Source organism: Notothenia rossii (genome assembly GCF_949606895.1).
Source record: "Notothenia rossii genome assembly, chromosome: 9".
In the NCBI taxonomy this organism is placed as follows: domain Eukaryota; kingdom Metazoa; phylum Chordata; class Actinopteri; order Perciformes; family Nototheniidae; genus Notothenia; species Notothenia rossii.
In genome coordinates this window covers 44,466,798-44,485,740 of record NC_136907.1, presented here as the reverse complement: position 1 = coordinate 44,485,740, position 18,943 = coordinate 44,466,798, and the positions used below count along the sequence as shown (strand labels likewise).

Below are 18,943 nucleotides of genomic sequence, written 5' to 3'. Positions count from 1 at the left end.
TTCAAGGAAAAGATGACTCCGTGTTTATGCATGACATGCAACATATCTTGAAGCCCTACAACCACAAAAAAGGTACAAGTATATTATGTTGAAAATATCGCAAAAAGTCGTAATATTGTATAATGTATTAGTTGCATGTTGTATTTTGCTAAAAACCACTATGTAGTTTTTCAAAAATATAATGGAAAAAGGAGAGAAAGACAAAAACAGAATATCACAGTATGTTGAAAAATAGGAAAAAAGTAATGTTGTGTTAAAATAACATGAAAGAAATCAAAATAAAGCATCTAAAAACATATATTTAGAAAAGGAATGTTATTCGAGTCAAGTTATCAAGACTGCATTGTTTCATCGAAACAGTGTTAAAATCACAAACTTGCCTTTTAGAGTTGCAGTCTTTTACAAAAATGCTGTTTTGTTAAGAGCTACCAAAACATAGAAAACATCGCAATTATTCCCAAAACAAACTGGGAATGGGGACATACAGGACTGTCTCAGAAAATTAGAATATTGTGATAAAGTTCTTTATTTTCTGTAATGCAATTAAAAAAACAAAAATGTCATACATTCTGGATTCATTACAAATCAACTGAAATATTGCAAGCCTTTTATTATTTTAATATTGCTGATTATGGCATACAGCTTAAGAAAACTCAAATATCCTATCTCTAAATATTAGAATATCATGAAAAAGTATACTAGTAGGGTGTTCAACGAATCACTTGAATCGTCTAATTAACTCGAAACACCTGCAAGGGTTTCCTGAGCCTTGAAAAACACTCAGCTTGGTTCAGTAAACTAAATCACAAGTATGGGGAAGACTGCTGGTCTGACTGCTGTCCAGAGGACCGTCATTGACACCCTCCATCAGGAGGGTAAGACACAAAAAGAAATTTCTCAAAGAGCAAGCTGTTCACAGAGTGCAGTTTCAAAGCACATCCACAAAAAGTCTGTTGGAAGGGGGAAATGTGGCAGGAAACGCTGCACAACCAAGAGAGATGACCGCAGCCTTAACAGCATTGTGAAGAAGAGTCGCTTCCAGAATTTGGGGGAGCTTCAAAGACAGTGGACTGAAGCTGGAGTCCAGGTATCAAAAGTCACTGTTCACAGACGTGTCCGGGAAATGGGCTACAATAGCCGTATTCCCATGGTCAAGCCACTTCTGAACTCAAGACAACGGAAGAGGCGTCTGACTTGGGCTAAGGAAAAGAAGCACTGGACAGTTGCACAGTGGTCCAAAGTCCTCTTTTCAGACGAAAGCAAGTTTTGTATTTCATTTGGAAGTCAAGGCGCCAGAGTCTGGAGAAAGGCTGGAGAGGAGCAAAATCCAAGTTGCTTGAAATCCAGTGTGAAGTTCCCACAGTCAGCGATGGTTTGGGGAGCCATGTCAGCTGCTGGTGTTGGTCCACTGTGTTTCATCAAGCCCAGAGTAAATGCAGCTGTGTACCAAGAGATTTTAGAGCACTACATGCTTCCGTCTGCTGAAAAGCTCTATGGAGATGAGGAATTCATTTTCCAGCATGATCTGGCACCTGCCCACAGTGCCAAAACCACCAGTAACTGGTGTACTGACCATGGCATTACTGTCCTCGATTGGCCTGCAAATTCCCCTGACCTGAACCCCATAGAGAATATGTGGGGTATTGTGAAGAAGAAGCTGAAAGACACCAGACCCAACAATGCTAATGAGCTAAAGGCCGCTATTGAAGCATCCTGGGCATCCATAACACCTCAGCAATGCCACAGGCTGATTGCCTCCATGCCACGCCGCATTGATGCAGTAATCCGTGCAAAAGGATTCCCAACCAAGTACTGAGTGCATTAATGGACATTTTCAAATGTTTGATTGTGTTTTGCTGTTATAAATCTTTTTTTTTTACTTGGTCTGAGGAACTATTCTAATTTTTTGAGATAGGATTTTTGAGTTTTCTTCAGCTGTATGCCATAATCAGCAATATTAAAATAATAAAAGGCTTGCAATATTTCAGTTGATTTGTAATGAATCCAGAATGTATGACATTTTTGTTTTTTTAATTGCATTACAGAAAATAAAGAACTTTATCACAATATTCTAATTTTCTGAGACAGTCCTGTAGATAACATATTTTAATGTTTAATTTTCTTCAGGGCCACCGTAGTGCACATTGATGAACACTTTAAAACAAAAATAATGCTTACAAGTGTAAATGAGCCGGATTTTAGCTTTGAGCTCATTTCCATCTGTAGTCCCGTCACATACAGCATATAAGAACATGACATTTATATATATACAGCAAAAATAAATACATGATATGCAGAAAGAGCATGAGCAGCATACAAGCATTTACCACATGGCAGTACAATGTAGCAGCTATGATATATAAAGTGCAAGATAAGATAAAAAGCGCTACATAAAAGTACAAGAGGAGATACCCCTGTGTCAAAGTGCATTTATTTAGCGGTGATTACACGTCTGTTTGTTGCTCAACCCTTCTTTAAGTTGACCTTTAAAACTATTGAGAGTGGGACAATCCCGTATCTCAGTTGGGGGGCTATTCCACAATGAGCTGCCTTTAATGGAGAGGACATTTTGTCCAAAGGTGGTCCGTCTGTGGTGGACTTTACAGTCTCTTCTGGTTTCTGACCTAGTGCTGCGTCCAGTGTGTTTTCTGTGGATGAATTCCCCCAAGTGGAGGGGGGCCAGCCGATGAAAATATTATTTTAAAAAAACACATACTTTTAAAAGACATAAAATTGTCAAAAACTCAAGAAATTGTGATTTTCAAGGATGGTACAGTGGTGGTACAGTATGACTGTGGCTTTCTGTCAAACACCTCGATAGCTCTCTTGAACAGCTGTTCTATGGGTTTCAGGTGTGTGGCACAAGCAAACGACCAGTTTGTAAAACAGTATTCAATGTGGGATAGAATCATACAGTGGAGGTATGACTTTGCAGCATTGACAGTTAAGAAAAGGTCTAATTTGTTTAAAATGTTGCAAGTTGAATTTAATGGTATTGGATACTTTCTGGATATGTTTCTTAAAAAGTCAAGTGCGAGTCCAATATGACACTCCCTGTTCAAGATACTTGCACTGGGAGACTAGTTCTATTTCTGCTCCATTTAAAAATACATTTGATCCTTCGATTTTGATTGATCGTTTACTGAACATCGTCGTTTGCATCAACATGCATACTGTTTTTGTTGTACTCATACTGTCAATACGTAGATTGTGTTATATAGCTTTAGATAGAATGTTTTTTCTTCCTCTTTGCATAATTTGCATCCACAATCCTTTGCCAGTAGGTGTTTCCACAGTCCTTGCGGTTTTCCAATTGTTCAACTAATTGGGAGCTACTGTAAGCTATTTGTATTTGCATTTTAGCCAACAAGTCCTCCAACTAATACGACCAAATAGGTCGATTGTTTTCCTCGTTTTCCGACCCATTAATACGACCCAGAGCAGCGTTTTCAATCAACGGGTGCGTCAGCCTGTATACCTTTACGACCCACGGGCGCGTTTTAAATCAACGGGAGGCGGCGTAATGACGTACAACGTCCTCGACAACTTCAGTTAACAACCATCGTTTTTCAGACACGTACACTCTTCAAAAATCACGGCTGTCTGTCGTAGAACAAAACGTGATCCGTCTCTTAAATTTGTGTCGACCACAGACCTTATTTCGAGCTATTTTCCCAAATCCTATGGAGAAATCTCATTGGTTCTGACGCGAGGGAACCGGAAGTGGTCAAATGCTAACTTACCGGGGTTTTGGACTCGTCACTGCATCAGACAACATCCATTTATTTCCCAGACAAGCTAATAAACGTGAGTAGTCAGATATCAAAAGTATATTCATTTTGGGATATGTATTATGTTGTTTTATTTTGTCGTCTAGTACAGTGACTAAGATTACTATGTTTACCTAGGAATAATGATAGCAAAGCTAAATTAGCCAAAAGTAGAATCAGCTAACGTTAACGTGAGCATGGAAGTTATGTGATCCATCGGTTCATGCGGTTGATCCAAATGTTATCAAACGTCACATTCTTTATAACTATATTAAATACTATTTATCTATTAAGTGAAGAGTGACCAGGGGTGTAATACTGCCGGAACACCGCTCCGGCACCTAAAACGGGGATGGTTGTTAGCATCTGGTGCTAGCTAGCCATGATAACGGATAGGCTAAGAGGCTAATGTACCTAATGTAATGTTTACACAGTTAACTTTAGTCTAAGTTATCTCAGTGGGTCTGAAACAGTTTGGTCACCATATATGGAAATACATATTTCCAAGGCACACTTTTATATTATTGTAATGTTCCACAATAGGAGTCGGAAATTCAAGTTCTTAGGTTCAATAGCTCCTTTGGTAGTATACAAATACAGGTTCATAGGTCACAGGTTGCAGGTCGCAGGTTCAACGTCACACAGCACCCTAAAAAAAATCGAATGAATCTAAAACATCGATGAAATCATTACAATTCATACTATTGGACATACAACAAATGCATAAAAAAACAAAACAGTAAATAGTTAAATATGCACAAAGATACATTTAAAAAAAGTATTATTCTTATCATTTTTTTTATTATTGAAATGTATACAGTTAAGTTTCATATGGGTGTTGACAGATGTATCCATAGATTTAGTTAATTTTGCCCTCAAGTGCACAAGATTGATGCATTTAACTTCACGGGGGCCTCCGGACCCCCCTAGAGGACATGAGGTCCACCCCCACTTAAAACATATTCACATGGATAGGATACTAAATACATGTGCACACTTTTTATATAGTAACCTTTGTACCTCAGCAGGAGGGAGTTAGTTTATAAAGGTCCTTCACTGATCACTTAACTATCACGCAGCTGTGTGCAGCATTTACTGTAAGAATCACACATTTATTCAATAATGCAGACTTAATAAATGACCATTCTTTGTTGATTCTGGCTGGAGTGTTAATTGACAGTAGTTACATAAGCTTCAAAACAAGCCACAACTGCGCGTGCACACGTGCAGAACTTATAGAATTAGCAATACACCCCTGGTAATGATGATTTTAGTATTATTTTCTGTGATGATGGAGCATCAACTTTTGGATCAACCAGATATTGACAGATTAGGGTTGTTCATAACAGTCACTTTAAACATGTGACTGACTCTGTATAACATTGTTTTCCTTACTCTTGTGATTTTTGTTCATCCTATCTAAAAGATAAAAAAACATGAGTTCATTGTTTTAACAAGATTTTTCACGATATAATAAAATACATGAATCCTGTAAACATTTGTAGTATAGTATTCTTATTTTTGGTATTCCCTGACATTATCTTTGTTTCTGTTACAGACGCCTACTCAAAAAGTGTGCCAGACATGCAGGCAAAGCATAGGAGTAGCAAGTAAAAAATGCAAACAATGTGGTGCCATCCAACCCTACAAAGAGAAACTCTCCAAGCAAAAAGAAAAGGTTGCACAGGAGTGGAAGGCCACGCAAAAGAAAAACCACAGTGTCAACAAAGTGTATGACTCGACACATTTACTGGTAAGCTTTTTTCTCTTGCAGATGTCAGTTATCATAAAAAAGTGTGTAAATAATCCCTGATCTTAATCTTTTTATACAAATTGTTAAATTACTGAATTGATTTATACTTTCCAACAGTCGCCCTCATTTACTTTTTAAAAATAATCCTAATTTCTTAAGTAAGTTTATGTGAGAAGTACAGACTAGTGCACGATTACTGCACTTCATGTAATGTGTTAAGCAAAATTGTTGTCACCGTTGTATTTAAAGCTGTAAAGGCATAACACATTTTTTCGAACTGATGTTAGATAGTGTTTGTACTTGCAAGCACCCAGTTTTAGTAAAACATTATTTCTTAACCAGAAGTAACATAGTTCAGGCCAGTGGTAATTCCTAGAATCAGAGCTTCAATGTACATGTTTTTCTAATTATATCTTACAAAAAAACCTGCATTTTGGTGTTTTATATTTTATTTTGGAACTTCATAGTATAGAAAACACATAATTATGTGACTATGGTTTCCAAAAGTAAAATAAATGAAATATCATATACATTTTTGAATAAATGGTAAAACCAAGAATGTCAGTGAATCAAAACCAGCCCATATTAATATAGTGCTTGAAAGACAATCAAGACCTGGAAAGAGTTAGTATTAATAAAGAGGCCCTTAAAAGCACTTTCATTAAGCTTACCAGAGTCTCTGACTTTGAGCCGTGTTCGCACAGTCATTTCAAAATTCCCCTGTAACACCAGCTTTACATCTGAAGTGCTGTTAATGCAGAACTTTGAACCTGAAATGATATAGGTTATAGCTTGCTGACATGTTTCAAAGCTAAATGTAGCTTATTCAGATATCTGAATGTGAGAATTAAATGGACAAATATTAGGCATGCCAGAAACTGACCATGATCAAAATCGGACAGCCCTGGCGAATATTAATTGATTATTCGCCGCCGAATTGAAACTAAGCCAGGAAAAAAAAGAAATACATAAATAATAATAAAAATATATATAAATAAAATCGAATTTTAAAAATAATTTTCGATTATGGAGACTGTAACGAATATTCGAAAAATAGAATAATCGCTGGCATCCCTAACCCATATAAAAATAACTATGCCCATGTAAAAAAAACTCAAAGTGAACCCGAGCTCGATAAACTTCTTTTTTTTTTTACAGTTCTTTTTTAGGGGCTCCCCTAAAAGGGGTCTAAAATCACACCTGGTTAATTGTGGGGTGCCTTCCTCAATGTGCACACGTATCACATCAGTGCATTTTTCACTTATGCAAAATAAATGGAGTTATAATGGCTTTAGGTGTGTGAAAATGTTTAGAACTGTTGTGTACATAATATTTCTTGTTTTTTTGTGTCCATTGTGTTCCAGCTCCACAAATGGAAAATGTTAGATCGGCGTCCCATCCTCCTTCTTGCCAAGAGAGGCACAAATGGTTTTTGCCGATTGCATCTGTCCATGGCAAATCGAGACAGAAGATGGTAACAATGCACTTGTTACCATAAAGAGGATTTACGAAAGCCTTATTAATGGTAAAGTATACAAATCTGCATGCTATATTTCAGCAATTTATCTGTTAACATTTTTTGTAAATTAGTTGCCCAGTTATCTGGTTTTAAATGTAAAAAAATGTGAATCACTGTTTACCAAGTAGTACAAATATGTCGTTATGTCTTGTTTTGTCAGTTAAAGGGCCCATGTCATGCTTTTCTGGTTATTACCCGTCCCCTTGTGTGTTATGAAGCTTTTCCTGCATGTAAACGGTCTGCAGAGTCACAAACCCTCAAAGTACACCCTGTAGCGAGTAAAACTCTAACACAGAAAATACCTGTCTATGCTGCTCTTTTTCAAAAAAAAATCTTCCTGAGTATAGTGACGTAACGGGCATAGTGACGTACCGGCTCACACACACTCACTCAGCCTTATCTTTTCTCAGCCGAGGCTCCGTGGATCTCCTCACGCACACACGCACTCACACTCACAGCCTGGATGTGAGTGTGTGTGTGTGTGTGTGCGCTCAGGCTGAGTTCCTCGCTGTCTCGCAGACCCCACACAGCAACCAGGAAACAACACCAGTAATCCAGCTCACACTGTCTGCTCCTCGAGCCTCAAAGGGCGGAGCAGCGAGCCCCCCAACGTCCCGCCAACACGGCACCCAGACCCCACGCAGCATTCTCATCTGTTTGTCCTTAGTGGTGTCATTTCCTGGTTGCTAACAAACGCCATTGTAACACAGAATCACTGATGTTCCGCTGTTTCATTTTTAGCTGTAATTACTCAGATTATAAATGTATATGGCGGATTATACTTGGTCATTTACTCACCATGCGTCTACTTTTTTTTCTTCTCAATAGTGACTTTGGCAGTTGAACCTGAGGGCCCTTGTACCACACAGGCAGAAATGGCCGCAGACCCAGGATCAGACTTGTCTGTACCTCTTACCACCGAGACTGACACTGAGTTCACTCTCTTCCTCACTCCTGTGTCCTCCGGCCTGACTCCTGCTCTCTCCTCCGGGCTGACTCCTGCTCTCTCCTCCGGGCTGACTCCTGCTCTCTCCTCCGGCCTGACTCCTGCTCTCTCCTCCGGCCTGACTCCTGCTCTCTCCTCCGGGCTGACTCCTGCTCTCTCCTCCGGCCTGACTCCTGCTCTCTCCTCCGGCCTGACTCCTGCTCTCTCCTCAGTGTCTTCCTCACAGAAAAGAAGACCAACGAGGAATAAAGTGGCAATTAATGGTATGTGCGGGTTAATTAGTAATTATCTTATTTACATCGACTGAAACTGTGTTTGATTTTGCACATTGAATTAGTTAAAGAGAGAGAAAACAATCATCGGTACAATTAGAATACACCACCTTTTGTTTTGTTTAAGACTTTGCAGTATCAAAAGTCTCAGTGCCATTTTGAACAGTTTAATTGAGCACAATGTGATGTTAGGCAATGTTTAGGAGGTTATTGCTGAACTTCAACTTATTACCATCTTTTAATTCCTTGCAGAATGTCCCATTCATCAAGGGTCAGACACTTTCCCCTACAAAAAACTACTGAGGGAACGAATGAGGGAGGTTTGTTTAGAAAATATTTTTAAATAAATAAACAATGACAATAATGTTTCCGTGGAACCAAGTCTTATCTTATTGGATTTTCGTATACTTTGTTTAAAAGGAGTGTTTCAGTCTTAAGCATGACTGCTAATGTAAATATTGAAATTACAGTAACAATAATTTATTATTAATTTAAGGTTGAGGTACTTGTGTAATGCTTCATGTCGCATTAATGCATCATGTCCAGCCATTTATTTGTATATTACATTTTTTCTTGTAATCCTTTGTAGGTGAATTCCTATTCTTGGCAGTACAAATATTTTTTTAAATAATAATAGTATTCCAAAATATTAAACTGATGGGGAAAATGCTATTGACCATGTTACAGTCCTTCATATGTTTGAGTTAATCGTACCTACTATTATTTCAAATTATCATTTGATTTCACTGGACTTTTTGTATTTACATGTATGACATTTGAAAAAAATGAAGTTTACCTAAAATCTGTGTTTCTTTACTCAGGGCCATACCGAGGTGTTGGTGCAGTGGCAGTCTTGCTCTGGATGGTATGTATCTAATCTGAAGTTTCCTTCAGTGTAGCTGATGGGTCTGGCAGAACAGGGGCCACAAAGTAGTCTTACCAACCAACTTCATCAACCCTGAGATCACTAACTTAAACATTTTGGGTTCCTCAGCAGTAAATTGAATTTAGTTGATCACATGGGGGTGGGGAGCCATGTCATCAATGGCTCTATCAGACGTTTGCGCCATAAAGTAAGACATCCAAGTTCTCTGCCCTTCGTCATTCAGACATCGCGCCCTAGAAACGTTGTCTGATTGTAACACATAAGCAGGGAAGTAGCCTACATTGAAATAGAAATTAAAATATACAATAGAGTTTATCATTGATCAATATCACTAAAGGTTAAATGATTGATATGTGAGGCTGGATGGTATTTGATCTCTTTTGTAATTACTGACTTGTTACATTTGTTCTTAACAATTATACTATAAGTATAGTTAGTAGTAATAAGTAGTATTATTTCTGTGTGCAGTCTTGCAGGCAGTTGTCTAAGTTTAGTGCTGTATGTTTGGGCATTGATAAGACAGCAAATTCAAAGAATTGGTCAAATTAAACATTGACTTTGAAATAAAAAATGTACCTTGTATTATATATGATGTACGTGTTATATATAAATATATACATTATACTGCACTTTCATCATGATATTTTTGAGTGACTTAGTATATCTTCTCATTTGAAATAGCATTGTCAACATACTGTAGAACTACATATTCCAAAAAGTAATACTTTTTGCTGTGTCAGTATTGTCATACTGATATTCTGTACAAACTGTGAAGTCCATTGAGACAAATGTAACATTTGTGATATTGGGCTATATAAATAAACATTGATTGATTGATTGATTGACTGTTTCTGTTTTACAGTGGGGCGAAGTGGAAAAATTCCTGGGAGCCAAAGGAAAACTTTTCCAGTTAAATATGGCTGACTTTTTTTTTTCTATTTTGGAGTAATAAAATACATATAAAAAAAACATCTATGTAAGTGTTGTGCCTATTTGTGTTCTTATGTTATCAGTGAGCTGAAGCCAAGACAAATACAAATATGTTTTAAGTGTATCCATACAAACTCATTCTCTAAAACTGTCATGATTGGTCTGTTGTGAATGACACCCATGAGGAAAAAGGTCCTATACATTATATCACATCGGCAGGGCTGTGATGTGATGAGGCCCTCGCGAGCGTCGACGGGGGGGTGGTGTGTAAACCCTGGACACACCAAGCCGATTACAGCTAGTGGAGCCTCGCAGCAGAAACTGTGGCGCGCTCAATTGCGCCGCATTTGCGCATCAGATGAGGCTCCCTCCACAAGATGAGGGCGAGAGGCAGACGCAGTCTGTGTGATCGGCGTGTATGGAGGGGCGGGCCTGCACATCGGCATATCACAGACTGGTGCATACATTGTACAGGCGGCAATTTGAAATGGAACGCAGCCCACACACGGCAGACAAACCCAAACACTTTTGGAACACGCCACCTCCAGACACATTAACATGCACTCCCCTAACTTTCCCCTAATCTGACATTGTATTTCATTCCATAACATATAAATATACTGTTCACCCATGTGAAACACACACACTGAAACCAAAATAATTTACAAACATGTGAAAATCTTTCATATGCGATGGAAACTTCTGAAGCAATGGAAACAGGAGTCAGAGAGACACGAGGAGAGCAGGAACTTTGATGGCAAACTGATGGTTTATTCACAAGACATGTTGTGTGCCACGAATTGACACAAAAGATGCCAAACCAATTCTGAAGATCTCTACCCCAGACCCATATTTAGCTAGTTCTGAGAGAAGAATCAACATTGTGCATAACAAGATAAAACCAACACCTCTATCAGCTGACGCCAATAGGCAGGAACAGGGAGACAAAACACTGAGAGCACAGTAGTATGGCGGCAAATCTCTGTCATAAATCGCGAGGGCATATGAGATCCACGCGAGCACAAGTCAAGCAGCCGCGGACATATATTATTTTCGCGAGCACTAAAACGGCACTCGCGCGAGAGCAATATTGAAGCCTGCAGGGGAGAAACATGCCTTGAGCATGTGCAGCATCTACATGAGCTCTCCTTGGTCTCCTGCGCTCTCGTGAGCAATTCCTGCTCTTCTGCTCGTGAAAATCTGGCCTGCTCTCGCGCGCGGAGAAATGTTAGGAAGTGGGCGTACCGTGTCCCAGTAACGCCAAATCTAATTGGTTACACCCCTCCTCTTTTATGATTGGCCGTTTTGAAATGAAGAGGGATATCGGAGCGGGAAAGCCCCGCAGAAGAAGAATGGCTGACGACAAGGAGGTACGTACAAAAACCGGTACTTTTAGCTATGCATATAGAAAACAACGGTTTAACATAACTATCATTGTATCTGCTTGACGGGCATTTAAGATATTTACATTGCATTATTTACAAGCCACGGTATAAGAAGAAACTGACACAGCTGTCTGCCCGCAAAAATAAAAGTTAGCTAAAGTGAACTGTTAGCAGATCTGGATAAACAAGACGACATGTCTTTGCACTGTGATTGTGACAATTAATTTGAATATTTCTTGTTTGTGTCTGTTTTAGATAGATAGATAGATAGATAGATAGATAGATACTTTATTTGTCATTGTAACAAGTACAGCAAAATTACATCGACTCAAAGTCAAAGTGCCAGTGCGCAACAACAAGACAATAATTTAAAAACAGCAAGACAGTATAGACCAGGGCTTGGCAACCCCTGGCATGCGTGCCAGCATTGGCACGCGGCACCGTAACCAGTGGCACACTAGGAATAAGTGTGACAAATATTTAAATTGTATTTTCGGATCCTGAACGAGACCGCCGCCAGAGCGCGTCTCCCCGTTACCTGCAGAAGGAAGCCATGCACGCAACGCAGCCCCGTTCTCTTTATCTCCAGGTGACTTTCTGCCGCTTTCCTCCGTGGTGCAGTGCTGATCGTTTCACCACGGAGGAAAGCACTTCACTAATTGCAGTACCCATAAGGAGCTGTACAAATGCCGCAGTTTTTGCTTGGCTGTGTATTTAGTTGAAAGCCCAGTGGCGATCTGCTCATCTCTCATCGAAATAATATGCTACAAAGGGCCATCTGTGTGTTGAACTTTCCTGTCGGCTCCCAGACCGTAGTCGAGGAGGGAAGAAGCAACAAGCTTCAGGTTCAATAACCCACTTTAGCTTAAATGACTGGAGAGAGGCGAGCTCTTCTTAGGAGGCCTTGCATTTATTTAGCTGTTCTTCTGTTTCACAAAATACATCACAGACCTCTGTTTTTCTGCTGCCTCGTTTCACTTCCAGAAACAAACACACGTTCCCTCACTGTCGCTCTACCATCCACAAACACACATGCACAAGCCACACCCCTCTTTCTCTCTCTCTTAAAGGGACAGCGATCTCATCTCACTCTGCATGACCCTAATATCATAACATGTGTGTTCTGGAGAATCACAGAACGGACGATCGTCCTTATTATTATGCCGTTTAAACCAATTATTTAAATGTGTTTGTTAAATGTATGTAAGTTGCGCTGACAGGTCCACACACTGCTTCCCCGCAGCGAGGCTCCCCCCGCCCTCCTGCTGATAGTTCACGAGGGTCAAGCTCCTCTACCCCCCCCCCCCACGTTGGTAATTCTCGATCGTTGGCACGCTGATAAAATTTTTTTTTTTAAATGGCACTCCATATCAAAAAGGTTGCCGACCCCTGGTATAGACAGTATAGGAAGACATGATCCATTTACACTTGAAGCGTTATTTGTCTAAAGTGTTCATTTATGTGCATTGTCCCTATTGAAATAAATGATTAAATGAAAAATGCTATCTATTTTAACAGATAGAGTTACAAAATGCTACCAGGCGTGTCGTTGAGTTGCTGAGAAGTGCCTTGGCTGAACCAACTTCTCAAAGTCGTAAGTGAAACTAGGGGGAGATCACTTGTCTTCACAGATTCATCTAATGGTCAGTCGTTTACAAAAAATTACAGCTGCAGTCTTGGCCGGCGGAAGCACGCCGAGGTGTTTCAGTGACAGTTTTACCAACCTATATTAAAACCAGAGTGAAAAACTGAATTTCCCCATGGGGGATAATTAAAGGTTCATCTTCTTGTTGTTCTTCTTCTATTTATTTTCAGGCCTTGTGACTATCTGGGTAATGTTTAATTAATGAAGCCTTTATATATTCTACCTACTTTACGTATTTAGTACTCAGTTTATTTAGATTCTAGGGAATCATAGACATCTTTAAATTGTGTTCACAGATGAAGTACAGGTTCAGGGAGAGCAGGTGGAGGTGGGCAACAGACAGCCTACTATACAGGGACAGCAGCAGGCTGGGACAAGGCAGCGTCAGGCAGTCCAGGGGCAGAAGCAACAAAGGACCCCTGGCTTTCCTTCTACAGCAGGAAATACAGTGGACCAAAATATGGTCAGGTTTGGATCCGTTAGGAAATAAAGATAGTTCTGAACTGAATTGCCATTGTAATAACTCGGCAATTGACTATAATTCAGGGTATTTTTTCATAGAAATTAACGCTCTTCAGATTGTTTAGAATGAATATATTGCTTCTTAAATGCCTCTCTTACACATTGTTTTCAACTCCTCAGGGCTTTCCCCGGCCTATTCAAATCGGGTAAAAGTTATACCCCATCTCCCAAAAGAAGGGCTGTTAGGTCAACCCCAATCCAGTTCTTTCTGCTCAATAAGAGCACAGAAAGAACACCAAAGTCATCGGATGAAATGGGATGCTGACCACTCCCAGGTAAGATAGAACAAATAATGAGGGAAGGAGTCAAGATAATATAAGAAGCACTTTATTGATCCCAATTTGGGGACATTTTTTATGTATTACTGTAGTTTCCCAATCCACTAAAGTACTACTGGTCACAAATCAGCTTCAACAGTGGTGACATGTGTGGAGGGTTATAGTTCTAACTGCACACTTGTTTTGCTCTTCTCACATAGATATCATATATACTTATGGTATCATATTCCAAAATGGTACCATTGGAAGGGGCCTGGATGCTACATAAAGCTGCTGGCAAGATACAATCTCCCTTATTAAATTCAACTGTGGTCTAGTATTTCTGCAGTTAAATCCTATTTATACCCTCTTTCTTCTCCTACAATAGCTGCTCTTATAATAGCTCATTAATGCCCTTGATGGTTAGCATATTTACCTACCCTCTTGTTTTTAGCAATCCATGAGAAAGCCTAACACTGCAAGTGTGCATCTTGTTAAAATCAACTGCCTCCCCTAGAACATTCTGTGCATTAAATAACATCAACTTGTTTGTATTCCCACATAGGAGGATCAGGTCAGCGGAAATTAAGTGTTTTGGCACCTGAGGCAGAGGGTTACACGGGGGCCTACCTTGCCAAAGCTTAAGGTGGAAAAGGCTGTCTCTATATAATGCCCATCCAGGACACTTTGGACACCTCCCCCTTGCCCTACTCATCGAAGGAGTTCGAAAATATGCCAAAAGCCAGATGTGCCACGTGTCATCTAAGCATGCCTGTCCAGCTGTTGGCTTTACATGCACAAGAGTGTGAACCAAGCAGCTGTTCTGACCGCATGGATCTGGAACCGGTAATGTTATTCCACAAATAACTATGCAGGATCATTATCATCTTGAATCGACAGCTTTTTTAACTGGTTCCGATTTTCAGGATCTGGACCCAGATTTAAATGAGTCTCCAGCTACAAGCAATCCTGGGAATGTAAGCTCACTAATATTGTAGGTGTTTGTTTCTGAACAATTTTCATTGTATGTGTCATTAATTGGCAGTCTTTCTACATTTTATTATAGGCTTCTCCAAGTGTGCTCCCGTGTAGGACCTCCTGTTCTAAAATCGATATTAAGGTAAAATCAGGGCATTATTTATCAATTACATTATTGCAGATGATGAAGGTTTCTGCGTCTCAGTAATTCACTTGAATATTTGCTCTGCTTTTCTGTATTTTTAAAGGTGGCCTGTCCATTGTGCTCAGTTATTTCCTGAGTATTTGGTTGAAATACATGCCAGCACTTGTAGAGAAAAGTTTTTTTTTCTCCTATTATGCACATTCTTTATATACTTTTTTCTTGCAGTGTTAGATATTGTAAACCATGATTAAGGCATGCCCCATTGAAATATTTTTTTCCCTCATCAGTACATTGCAGTCGACACAAATTATCAATTTGGAAGAACATGCCAGTGAAGAACTGACAGGGCGAGATAAAAGGTAATATGCTTAAAATGCACCTGCAATTGCTTATTTTAAACAAAAACGTCCTGCAGTTATTGTGTTCACTATTTGTGTTAATTGTACTGTTCATCAGTTGCCCTGCATTGTTATTGTTAATCCTTGAATATCATTTAAAAGACGCCACTTTACATCAGTCAGGGGTCGTCAGTTTACTCAATGATACAAAAGGGGTCTCTTAAGGGAAAACGTTTTGGATCCAGTTGTCTAATCAACTTCTAATTGTTTCCTTCAAGTCTTGCTGAAGCCATCGAAACACTTAGTGGACGAGTGGACACAACGACACTCTTTAATGTTAGTGTCACTAGGGAGGACATGTTTGAAAGGGGTTTAGGGCAGTGGAGACGTCAGAATAGGTCTTCTCCCAAAAAAAAACTCCGAGTGTCTTTCATTGGAGAGTCTGGAATTGACCATGGGGCTCTCAGGAAAGAATTCTTAACAGGTATATGTTTACCTCCTTATAATAAATTAAAAATATTCCTAAGTGTGTGGCGGTTCTCTGGTTGCATGCAATTTCTGTGCTTGCACAGGTTAAGGGCTTTGCATGACGCGTGCTGTTCTTTAACATATACAGTGGTCTAATTGAGATTATCAATGTATTGATCCACTTTTCCTTTCAATTATAGAAATGATGGCAGGTGTTGAAAGGAAGTTTTTTCAGGGAGGGAGTACAGGGAAAACCCCCAAGTACTCAATTACTGACTACCACAAAGAGCATTTCAAGTATGTAGAATTGTGTTCTGCAATGTCTTTTCGATGTTTATTTCATTTATTAATAATGTCTATGCATTGATTAAACTTTGTTAATGCAGGACAGCTGGAGAGATTATGGCAGTCAGTATAGTACAAGGTGGTCCTCCACCTAACTTTTTCAGAGAGTGGTGCTATGGATACATATCCACTGGGGAGATTGATAGAGATTCCATTGCCAAGGAAGATGTGACTGATCCAGAGCTCAGCCAGCTTATGGAAGAGGTAATATTTGTCTTCTCCTCAGATACTCCTTCATATAACATGACGTTTGTTTTAGTATGGTTGACACACACACCTCTTTGTAGTGTGAATATTTTCTAATTCTTAAAATAAGCTAAGGCTCCCATGACTTACTGTGTGATACTGTTTTTCTAATTGCAAAGGTTGAGATAGCTGAACCTGAAGCTATGTACGACCTTCTGGATCGGATAACAGCATGCGGGTACAGTGGTCCTGCAACGTGGGAGAGGAAGGAAGACATAATAAAGTATGTACATATGCTAAGTGATTTAACCCATAACAACCCATGTTTAAAACCAATCAATTATTCCTTTACACTCATACTTCATATTGAGTGTGCAGTCACTCTTTCCCTTTTTTATGTATGATTTTATATTATTGCTGTTATCTGTTACTGAATTATAGGGCAATTATCTTGCACTCATCGGTCCGCACTCTACCAATGCTGCAGCAGATATGCTCAGGCATGAAGCTGTATGGCTTGTGTGAGATGATAGTACAACAACCACAGCATTTCAGGGATCTGTTCGTCGCTGGCCTTCATGAAGAGGTCAGTATTATGTCTAGCTGATTTTACCACTGAATTTCAAACCTTAACCCTTTAACAGCCAGCGCCACCATTTGGTAGAGCACATTTTGTGTCTTGATATCCTGTTGAAAAAATGTTTTAAAAGTTTAACTCTACCTGATTCAGCCATCTCTACCATTTGGTTGACATGTTATGCACAAAACAACCTCTAGATGTCACTGTGGTTAGAACAGAAAGCCATTCAGCTTTCCACTGAGAAAGTTGGCATGCTAAAAAATCACTGCTGAAGAAATCACTCTTTTTGGTCAACTTTTGTAAGGTAACCATATCATTTTTGACAGACCATATCATTAATGTCAGAGCACTGACTGAACATAATTAGATAACTTGATGCACAAAAAAGGTTTTAACAAACTAAACTAGCAATATAACTTTTTCAGAGTTTCAGAGATTTTTTCCAATACAATATGGTAAATAGATAGATTCATTGTAATATTACGAAATCTTATATTACATTATTACTACATCTATACTGCCTTATGAGTCTCAGAGTGAAAGAGTGATAATAATTTATATAGCAGCTTTCATGCATGGCATACAGCCCAAAGTTGCACACAGATGAGCAAGTTAGGCCAACACAGAATATAGACATTTGCTGTTAGGCCAGTGGTTTCCTGTTAGGCCAATTCAGCATCTACAGTAAGATGAGCTCGTTTTTTTTATTATTATGAAAAACATTTAACATTACTTTTTATATCAATATCAATATTGATACCTTTTTTTTTTATGTGCTATGTGTGTCCCATTTGATAAAAAAAAGCAAACAAATAATTTTTCCATAGTTTTTTTTCTTGGTCTGGCAATTAAAGGGTTAAGCTCATCCAACTTTGAGCATACATCATTGTTTTTTCCTCTCTCCAAGCCGGATGCTGAATCCCTGATGGGAGCCATATCTCCAGTCTTCAGCGAGCTGGGCTCCCTGCGACGCCAGAGGGAATCGAAGATTGTTAACTTTTTACAAGACTTCATCCAACACATTGAAGAAGAAGGTGATACTACTGCCCTGACATTTTATAAACGTATTTGTTCTTGAATTTCACCCCCGATTACGACAGGCAACTCAATGACAGCTTTGCATACCCTTTTTATTCATGTTTACATGTCTCAGTTTAAACACAACTTTGCATCATGATGGTTGCGATGAAACAATGATAACTAAAGCAGGACTGTCTAATGAGGTTTTCTTCTTCAAAATATCCACATAAAAAAACAATTTAAAAACAATAGCCATATTTATTGACATTGCTTAGGTGAATATATGCATTTCTTTGTATTCATTTTCAACTTGTTTTTAGAGGAAGAAAAGAGCTTCGTGGTTGAAGAGAGGGGGACCCCTGTGAAGATAACAGAGAGTGATGAAAGAGACTCAAGAGAGACAGAGTCTACAGGTGAAGCAGCAAAAGATGAAGAGGAGATGAAGGAAAAACCCAAGATCACTGTTGGTTGCTTCCTTCAATGGCTTACGGGGCAGGCACACGTCCCCATCACCTCAACAGAGAGAGAGATGTTTAAAATCTTAATTGAGTCCGACCATGATTGCAGCGTGCACTATGGTACACACACGCTATGCTTTCCCGTAGTGAATGCATGCTCCAACTCCATTACCTTTCCGACAAGGCACCTCGGCTCATATCCAGAGTTCCTGAGCATCATAACACAGGCTGTTATGAATAGCAGGGAGTTTAGCCACTCATAAGAGTCATAGAATCAATGTTTTCTGGGTTAGGGTTAGACAGTCTTTATTGCACTTTATTTGACAAAGTTTTCATTTGTTTTCATTTGTTCAAGATGAGAATACAGTCAAACTTTCAAGTGACATACTGTTCTAGTCAAAATGTTTTGGAAACAAATGGTGAAGTTGGGGAACCATTATAGTTTTGAGCTGTATTTTGTGTCAATTGTTTCAATTTAATGGAATAAAAACCCAGTCACCAGTTGTGCCAAGTAACTTTACTCTATCCTGAAATCGGCAT

General features: G+C 39.2%; 2 protein-coding genes across 10 annotated transcripts; both read left to right on the top strand.

Moving 5' to 3' along the window:
* The first annotated feature begins 2,877 nt into the window (after positions 1 to 2,877).
* Positions 2,878 to 10,361, top strand: LOC307018744 (uncharacterized protein). 2 transcript variants are annotated; one of them, XM_079649141.1, is made up of 7 exons: positions 2,878 to 3,807; positions 5,329 to 5,523; positions 6,888 to 7,048; positions 7,453 to 8,251; positions 8,513 to 8,580; positions 9,082 to 9,125; positions 10,009 to 10,361. In XM_079649141.1, the coding sequence occupies exons 4-7, from the start codon at positions 7,918 to 7,920 to the stop codon at positions 10,058 to 10,060; spliced, it is 498 nt and encodes a 165-aa protein (XP_079505267.1). In that variant the 5' UTR covers positions 2,878 to 3,807; positions 5,329 to 5,523; positions 6,888 to 7,048; positions 7,453 to 7,917; the 3' UTR covers positions 10,061 to 10,361. The 2 variants fall into 2 exon arrangements, with proteins under 2 accessions (XP_079505267.1, XP_079505266.1); XM_079649140.1 differs by having other exon boundaries at positions 3,328 to 3,807; positions 7,871 to 8,251; positions 10,009 to 10,295.
* Positions 10,362 to 11,321: 960 nt separating this feature from the next.
* LOC307018565 (G2/M phase-specific E3 ubiquitin-protein ligase-like) lies at positions 11,322 to 18,906 on the top strand. 8 transcript variants are annotated; one of them, XM_079648863.1, is made up of 15 exons: positions 11,322 to 11,446; positions 12,980 to 13,055; positions 13,403 to 13,569; positions 13,749 to 13,903; positions 14,107 to 14,731; positions 14,812 to 14,862; positions 14,952 to 15,005; positions 15,296 to 15,367; positions 15,625 to 15,830; positions 16,015 to 16,111; positions 16,201 to 16,363; positions 16,525 to 16,628; positions 16,787 to 16,931; positions 17,833 to 17,959; positions 18,266 to 18,906. In XM_079648863.1, exons 6-15 carry the CDS (start codon positions 14,831 to 14,833, stop codon positions 18,664 to 18,666), a joined length of 1,401 nt encoding a protein of 466 aa, XP_079504989.1. In that variant the 5' UTR covers positions 11,322 to 11,446; positions 12,980 to 13,055; positions 13,403 to 13,569; positions 13,749 to 13,903; positions 14,107 to 14,731; positions 14,812 to 14,830; the 3' UTR covers positions 18,667 to 18,906. The 8 variants fall into 8 exon arrangements, with proteins under 8 accessions (XP_079504989.1, XP_079504990.1, XP_079504987.1 ...); XM_079648864.1 differs by having other exon boundaries at positions 13,403 to 13,574; XM_079648861.1 differs by having other exon boundaries at positions 13,403 to 13,903; positions 14,107 to 14,182; positions 14,451 to 14,731.
* Positions 18,907 to 18,943: the final 37 nt, after the last annotated feature.

Coding starts and splice junctions, on each gene's coding strand:
- LOC307018744 (XM_079649140.1), top strand. CDS start 6,949: ATGGTTTTTGCCGATTGCATCTGTCCATGGCAAATCGAGACAGAAGAT. Junction 7,049..7,870: donor TTACGAAAGCCTTATTAATG/GTAAAGTATACA, acceptor TCTTCTCAATAG/TGACTTTGGCAGTTGAACCT. Junction 8,581..9,081: donor TGAGGGAACGAATGAGGGAG/GTTTGTTTAGAA, acceptor TTCTTTACTCAG/GGCCATACCGAGGTGTTGGT.
- LOC307018565 (XM_079648865.1), top strand. CDS start 14,831: ATGAGTCTCCAGCTACAAGCAATCCTGGGAAT. Junction 15,831..16,014: donor CAGGAAAGAATTCTTAACAG/GTATATGTTTAC, acceptor TTTCAATTATAG/AAATGATGGCAGGTGTTGAA. Junction 17,960..18,265: donor CCAACACATTGAAGAAGAAG/GTGATACTACTG, acceptor ACTTGTTTTTAG/AGGAAGAAAAGAGCTTCGTG.